Source organism: Brassica napus, chromosome C2, assembly GCF_020379485.1.
Source record: "Brassica napus cultivar Da-Ae chromosome C2, Da-Ae, whole genome shotgun sequence".
In the NCBI taxonomy this organism is placed as follows: Eukaryota; Viridiplantae; Streptophyta; class Magnoliopsida; order Brassicales; family Brassicaceae; genus Brassica; species Brassica napus.
In genome coordinates, this window is record NC_063445.1 from 7,973,249 (window position 1) to 7,982,097 (window position 8,849).

General features: G+C 36.4%; 1 protein-coding gene across 1 annotated transcript; it reads left to right on the top strand.

Moving 5' to 3' along the window:
* Positions 1-2,003: 2,003 nt before the first annotated feature.
* LOC106408105 lies at positions 2,004-3,011 on the top strand. The gene is made up of 2 exons (XM_048748680.1): positions 2,004-2,514; positions 2,767-3,011. Exons 1-2 carry the CDS (start codon positions 2,004-2,006, stop codon positions 3,009-3,011), a joined length of 756 nt encoding a protein of 251 aa, XP_048604637.1.
* The last annotated feature ends 5,838 nt before the right edge of the window (positions 3,012-8,849 follow it).

Here is an 8,849-nt window from a genome sequence, read left to right on the forward strand (position 1 = left end):
ATACAATATCATCAAAAGGAAGAATACAACATCATTACAAATAAAAAGAACAAAGCAAATTGTAATCAAAAGGATGGAAATGGCGCCAAAGCATTGACATGAACAGTGAGTCCACAAGACGCTCGAGTTGTGTCTCTCTTTTCGCTTTAAGTAAATTAAATAATCTAGAAATTAAGATAAAAGAAATGAAATGGTATTGGAGTGGTCAAAGAATGACGAAAAGATTAGGAACTCAGCCAGAGTTTGTAATAATTGGATACAGAACATGGGACACGCGTCATCTTTTTGGACCATCACCAATTATTCCATCTTCCTTGCATTAATTTTTTCTAATGATTTTTCAGCTTAATTAAATAGAATACCAAGGACTGGACTCAAAAGATTTGCGAGGTTGGGTAAGGACGGCTTTCTCTCTCATCTCTGTTCTCTCTCTAAAATCTTTTACAGGGGAGAGAGAGAGCGATCTTCTTTCTGATTGCCGATGGTTTCTTCCTGCATAGACTCCCGATCTTTGGGCTCTGGCTCTGGGAAGCGGTGGCACTTTTGCACCGTCTTCGCCGGCTTTTGCCTCCGGGAAGTGATGACTTCCGTAGCATCATCTTCGCCGGCTTTCTCCCGGAGTTTTTTCTCCGGTTAAGTTTGATCGACGTTTCGCGTTGTTCTTCGTTTCAACCGACTCTTGGGCTAATCCTTTGATTGATAATTGAAGTTGATAGGCTCGATTGAAGATGGTTAATTTCTTTTACGGAACGTTTGATTCGTCAGTCTAGGCTAACGATTCAGATCTTGGTGAGTGTTGCTCTGTTTGAGTGGCTTCTTTCCCGACTCGTCTCTACTGGTTGTGGAGTTCCGTCGTTGTGCGCCTCTCTCTGGCACCGGGGGAAGACGGTGACTGTTTTCCTTGACGCGTGTTCTCAAATCGTGTGTCGATTGAACACATGGTGGGTGACTCTTCATCCCTTCCTCGACGGTTCCTCTTGCTGGCTGCAAGTTGTAATGTTTGTGAACCTCTTAGGCTTTTTTATCTAGTTGGGTCTTCGTGTTTTGGCCCTTAGCTTTTATGTTTGTTTTTTTTGGACCTTTTCTTGTATTTCTTGTTCTTGTTTAATAAATCACCAGAGAAAAAAAAAATAGAATACCAACCTTAACGGTCTTTTTTTTGTCAACAACCTTAAGAGCATCTGCAATGGTCATGGTCTCTATCAAAAAATTTAAAAATATAATATTAATATATTATTTATTTCACAATTAAATTATAAACATAAATAAAACAAAACAAATAATGATCATAAGACATATTTTACGAAAGTTTCTCAAGTTTTATTTTTGGTCTCTCGTACCAGAAACCTTTCTTTCATGCTCTTTTCTTTTTATCTCCGTATCTTTTCTATTTTCTATTTATTTGATTATTAAAATGTTCAGAAACTCATCAAGATATCCTTGATGCTAATGATCTAATAGTCTCAGTACTAAAAGGAACTTGCAAAGTTAATGAGACAATAACAAGTAGCAAACAAATCAGAGCCCGTAGAAACCAGCTAAAAAAATAGAGTTGTTCAGTTAGGATCATTGTTTCATCGATGAAATTTTAGGAGGCACTTGTTGGACTAAGCTCAAAGTTAGCTTGAGAGTCAAACTACCTAATCCTATAGAATTATAGATTAGGAAATATATTGATATGTTAAACCTAATGAGTTTAGGAAAGATTGAATTATATATAAGGAGATGCAAAGTATGTTGCATAACTTATGAGATTGAAAGCTTAATGTTTTTGAGATAGTTTTCCTTATGAGGTTAATAAGAAGATTTTCTTATACAAGTTGAGTTCATAGCTTGTGTTCATGTGGCATTGATATCGTGTGACTTGATTTCTATATTTGGTATCAGAGCCACAAGGAATCATGAGTGATCTTATCCCCGTGACGGGAAAAGTAAGAGAAGGAGGAGGGTCCTCGTCAATCAAGTGTCCAATGCTTAACTCAACCAACTACACCGTATAGGCTATGAGAATGAAGATTACCCTAAAAGTTCATAAGGTTTGGGAGGCAGTTGAGGATGTGACAACAAATAGAGAGAAGAACGATATGGCGCTAGCTCTGTTATTCCAGTCGATACCGGAAACTCTCATCCTGCAGGCCGGAGAACTTGACAAAGCTAAGCAAGTATGGGAGGCCATAAAGACGAGACATGTAGGAGCGGAACGAGTAAAGGAAGCCAGACTACAAACTCTGATGACTGAGTTTGATCGTCATAAGATGAAGGAGACAGAGAATATTGATGGCTTTGGTGGGAAATTGTCGGAACTAGCTTCCAAGTCGGCTGCTCTAGGAGTTACCATTGAAGAAGCAAAAATTGTCAAGAAATTTCTCATGAGTTTGCCGAGGAAGAAGTATATCCATATTGTTGCATCTCTCGAGCAAGTACTTGATCTTAACACTACGAGTTTTGAAGACATCCTAGGAAGATTAAAGGCGTATGAGGAGAGGATTTTTGAAGAAGAAGAGACCGAAGAAGGTCAGAGAAAACTCATGTATGTTAATTATGAGAATCAAACAAATCGCCAGCAATAAGATCAAGGAAACCGCTCAGAGCAGAACAGTCGAGACTACAACCGCGGCTATAATCGTGACTATAACTCAGAGTCATATAAAGGTAGGGGTCACAGAGGCCGTGGCTACTATAGAGGAAGAGGACGCGGGCGTTATAGTGAGAGAGATGCATCACGAATCACGTGTTTTATTTGCGATAAAATTGGCCACTTCGCAGCGTTGTGTCCCGACAGGTTACTCAAGTTGCAGGAGACTCACGAAGGAGACAACACTGAGACACAAGAGGCCGATAAACTTATGATGCATGAAGTGGTCTTCTTGAACGAGAAGAACGTTTTGCCAGAGAAGTATGAAACAAATTCCGGAGGAAACAATATCTGGTATCTTGATAACGGGGCTAGCAATCATATGACGGGAGATCGAAGATACTTTTCTAAACTTGATAATACTATTACGGGGTAGGTGCGTTTTGGTGATGACTCTCATATAGACATCAAAGGCAAATGAACGATTTCTTTCACTGATATGAAAGGAAAATCAAGACGAATGACGGATGTTTACTATATCCCAGATTTAAAAAGTAACATTATCAGCTTGGGACAAGCTACAGAAGCAGGTTGTGATATAAGAATGCGAGGGGAGCAACTTAAATGCATGACCAACACGGGAAACTACTAGTCACGACTAAGAGGTCGAGGAACAGGCTATACAAAGTCTGTATGGGGATCACACGCACGCCATGCCTACTTCTAACCAACAAAGTTGAGTCAAGTAAATGGCATGCACGCCTAGGACATGTGAACTTCGAGACGTTACGATCAACGATACAAAAAGAAGTTGTTCTTGGCCTTCCAAGTGTGCATATTGAGAGGGAAGTATGCGGATCGTGTCTGCTCCGAAAGCAAGCACGACAAGCCTTCCCTAAAGCTACAATGTATCGAGCCACTAAGACATTAGAGCTCCTACATGGAGACCTTTGCAGACCAATAACACCAAGCACTTTGAGCGGGAATAAGTATGTTTTTGTGGTTATTGACGATCACACCAGGTATATGTGGACAATGTTGTTGAAAGAGAAGAGCGAGGCTTTTAGCGAATTCAAGAAACTGAGAATTCTTGTGGAACAAGAAACCGGAGAGAAGGTTCAAACACTGAGAACTGATAGAGGAGGCGAGTTCGTATCAACAGAATTCAATGCTTACTGCGAGAACACGAGTATAAAACGGCATCTCACTGCACCATATACACCTCAACAGAACAGAGTAGTTGAGGGAAGGAATAAAACTTTAATGGAGATGGGAATGAGTATACTTAAACATATTCATATGCCAAATTACTTGTGGGGAGAAGCAATACGCCATTCTACTTATCTTCTGAACCGTGTGGCTACTCGAGCATTGAAAGAGATAACGCCATATGAGCTCTATCGGAGCAGGAGACCTAATATCCTAAGAGCTTTTGGGTGATTCGGGTACGCAAAGATCGAGGGAACGAAGCTGAAGAAACTTGACGATAGATCACTTACGTTAGTACATCTAGGAACAGAGCCTGGATCGAAAGCATACTGTTTATTTGATCCAACAACGAAAAGGATAAAGGTGAGTCGTGATGTCGTTTTTGATGAAACAAAAGGATGGGACTGGAGCAAAGAAAGTTCAGAAAAGAACAACGATGGAAGCTTCTCCATTATTTTTGGCAGACATGGAAATCATGGTATGTTTGAGTACGGAGCGTCACCAGCGTCGACGTTGGTCAACAGCGAGAATGTAGAAGCGATCCATGATGATGAAGAAGTAGAGACCGGCCAAGAAGAAGAAGAGATCGAAGGAGAAATAACAGAGACACAAAATTTGCAAAGATCAGAGAGACAAAAGTCGAGACCAAAGTACCTCGAGGACTACATCCTTCTGGCTCAAAAACTTGGAGAGGAGATACTATTATATCTAAACGGCGAGCCTAGAAACTTTGGAGAAGCAAAGGAATCCAGAGAGTGGACGAAAGCATGTGAAGAAGAGATCAAATCCATTGAGAAGAATAAAACATGGATTCTAGTCGATCTTCCATGTGGGGCGAAACCAATAGGTCTTAAGTGGGTTTTTTAAGATCAAACGTAACTCTGACGGAAGCATAAACAAATTCAAAGCTCGGGTCATTGTAAAAAGATATGTACAACGTCATGGAATTGATTTCGATGAGGTGTTTGCTCGTGTAGCAAGGATCGAAACAATATGACTCCTTATCAATCTAGCTGCAACCAATGGATGGGAAGTGCATCACCTAGACGTTAAGACCGCATTCCTTCATGGAAAATTAAAGGAAACCGTTTATGTTACGCAACCTGAAGATTATGAGATAAAATGATGTGAGAATAAGGTCTATAAGCTGAACAAACCTTTGTACGGATTGAGACAAGCACCAAGGGCATGGAACAACAAGTTGAATGAGATACTCTGCGAGCTTGGATTCAGAAAGTGCGCCAAGGAGGCATTAGTGTATCGCAAAGCACTTAACGGAGATCTTCTTATAGTCGCGGTATATGTAGACGATCTCTTTGTGACCGGAACCAATAAGAAGATGATCGATAAGTTTAAGAAGAATATGTCAAGTAAATTTGACATGAGTGACCTTGGGAAGCTTACATACTATCTAGGAATGGAGGTATGTCAGTACGAGAACGAAATTCATCTGAATCAAAGACGTTATGCGTCTAAGATTTTGGAGGATGCCGAGATGATCAGATGAAATCCCGTCCATACGCCGATGGAACTGGGATTAAAGATGTCAAAAGCAGAGCATGAAGGAGAGATCGACGCAACAACATATAGAAAAAACATTAGGTGCGTGCGTTATTTGTTGCACACGAGACCTGATCTATCATTCAGTGTTGGTGTTTTGAGTCGTTATATGCAGAATCCGAGGGAATCACATGGAATCGCGATGAAACACGTCTTACGCTATCTCCAAGGAAGCATCACGTACGGGTTAGTGCTCAAGAGCTCAAAGATGAAGATACCCAAGCTTGTGGGTTATAGTGACAACAGTTACAACATCGATCCAGACGATGGGAAGAGCACAACTGGTCACATATTTTACATAGGAGAAATTCCCATTACGTGGTGCTCGCAGAAACAAGAGACAGTCGCCTTATCATCATGTGAAGTTGAATTCATGGCGGGCACGGAAGCAACAAGACAAGCAATATGGCTCCAAGATCTGTTGAGTGAAGTAACCGGCCAGCAAAGTGAGAAGGTGGTAATTCGTATTGATAATCAATCTGCAATTTTTTTGACAAGAAATCCAGTGTTTCATGGGAAAAGTAAGCATATACATAGAAGATATCATTTTATTCGAGAATGCGTGGAAAACGGGCAAGTGGAAGTTGAGTATGTACAAGGAGATAAGCAGAAGGCAGACATACTAAATAAAGCTTTGGATCGAGTTTGGTCAAGGAGATGAAAGACTACATTGGCATGAAGAATGTTGAGATGAAGAACTTTGAGTTTAAAAGAGAGAATGTTGGACTAAACTCAAATTTAGCTTGAGAGTCAAGCTACCTAATCGTATAGAGTTATAGATTAGGAAATATATTAATATGTTAAACCTAATGAGTTTAGGAAAGATTGAATTATATATAAGGAGATGCAAAGTATGTTGCATAACTTATGAGATCGAGAGCTTAAGGTTTTTGAGATAGTTTTCCTTGAGAGATTAATAAAAAGAGTTTCTTATATAAGTTGAGTTCATAGCTTGTGTTCGTGAGGCATTGATATCGTGTGACTTGATTTCTATAGCTATAGACAAGAAAACTTTGAACATGGTCGTTGTTTACACTTTTTTATTTGTTATCAATGAATCAATGTTATTTGTTATCAAAACAAAAGAAAAAACGGTCATTAATTCATATCCAATATATCACAGTATATTCAATTCGTTTCTAACGTATCCATAGAAAATAAATATGTATTTCAAAATTTTCAAATAACATATATGTTGTTTATTTTTTTAGCGAAAATATACACCAGCTATCATATTAACTGCAACATCGTTTAATTTTGCTAATGTGTCATATATTTTTGCTAACGAAGATGCTTTATTTACAATAAATTTTAAAAAATTATTCTAACTATAAAAATACTTTTTCAGAAAATGTAAAATTTTATTATTTTCTAAAACGAACAAAAATTAATTAAATAATAAAATTTTATACTTATGTAAGACATTTTTAAATGTTTCGATTATATTATAGTACCGTTTTTACAAAGGTTATATCTATATTGTAATAATTCAAATTCAAATTTAATGTTAGTGTTGTAATCGTGATACTCTCGCTTAGTCATAGGCTTTGAATGGTGACGGCGGATTTGGTAATAAAAGCGATGCGGAATTGAAATACGGGACGGTACAATTGCGGTTCATGTGGAATTAAAGTGCGGTACGGGACAACTGTGGTTTTAAGTAAAAAACAGTGCGGAATATTGTTTGATAGGTGACAATACACATTTGCGGTATTATTGAATGATTATTTAATAGATAAAATAATAATGATATAGATTATATAATATATTAAATAATATAATTAATGTATTAACATAATAAATATATTAGAAATAAAAATGTTTTAAAGTGAAATGCGTTTGATAAGTGCGGTTTTAATAAAATAAGATATTAAAAAATGCCCATGCCTAATAGATTCCACTTTTAAAATTAGATATTAATAATAAAAATACATACGTTTTGGAATAGAAAAAAAATATTAACTGAACAAACTCCCCTAGAGGTGCGTTATTATAAAAATGTTGAATAAACAAAAAAACTTTTTGTTTAGTTTTTAGGCTTATGCGGTATAACTTACATCTATAATTATATTAGTTAGAATATTTTGAAAAAAAAATTATTATAGAATTTTATCAACGGATAAATAAACATAAGCACTATTTAGACAATTGGTAATAATATTAGAAAGGGGCAAATACAATGATCAATAATAAATAAAATAATAAGTAAAACAAAAAACAAAAAAAACGCACATGACCATACCGACCGCACCATAATTGACACTCAACTCCAACATTTGCGGTTTTGAGGAAAAGAGAAGAAACAAAAAAAAATTATTGTGCGTTTTTGCGAAGTGCGTTTTTGAGTAATTACGTCCCGCAAATTGTATATATTTGTGATTTGTGACACAATTCTGTTTTTGCAAAAACCGCACAGAAAACCGCACTTCCGATGTCACCCATTCATTACATAAGTCTATGTGTTGTTGTCATGAGAAGATATTGCAAATCGCATGAGAAAATATCATTATACTAATTTTGGATAAAATAAACTGACTCAAAATTATTAAAATATTTAGCTAAGATTACTAAACCTCATTAATCTATCAAATTTTCATCAAGATTACTAGTTTTGAATTATCGGTTGATAAAATCGCAAAATATTATCTTCTTATTTAAATTCCTTAAATTATTTGGTTTTCTATGCGTATATAATGACTGCTTGATCTTGATAAAGATGAAATTGTAATAATGCTCCGTTTTTTTCTTTTTTTGATCGATAATAATAATGCTCCGTTTTAAAAATAAAATAACATCTGAAATTTATTTTGGAAGTGCTTCCCAACTTGCATACATTTATTAATATATATAATAATTAATTATACATTTTCTCAAACATTCACCGTATGTGTATGTTAATACGTAGACCGTTCGTCCTTCCACTTCCACGACACAAATTTTAACGAAACACAAAAGAGAAATAAAATAAATGAAAACGACTAAAATTGAAAATTAAAAGATGGAAAGTGACGTGAGATCAGTCGCCGCCCAGTTCATCCCATCAAAAGCTTCCACTTGCCCTTTTGCTGTCTTCCTCTCTCTCTCTCTCTCTTTGCCTCATTACTAACATTTTAATTTTATCATTACATTATATTGTTATGATGTATAGATATGTGACTCAATGACTCTTCTAATTGCAGCTTTTGGTGACAACACTAAGGGACTCATTTTCTAATGTTTTATCAATCTAAAATATGTACCGATATTCCTTTTAGTGAAAACGTTATGTTGTGAAGATCGAAATCTTTTTCATTTTAATTGCAAGATGTGTAGATATAAAGTATGTGTTTTTGTGTTGATACTATAACTAGTATATTAATTGGAAACATCATACGTGCGAAATTTTTATATGATACGTGGTCTCTGCATGTGATTTCCTAACCAAAAGATTTATAAAAAAAAATATTAGTTTTTAGCTTCCGAATATAGAGCACATAGTCTCGACGCTCGTGCTTTCTCTCTCATA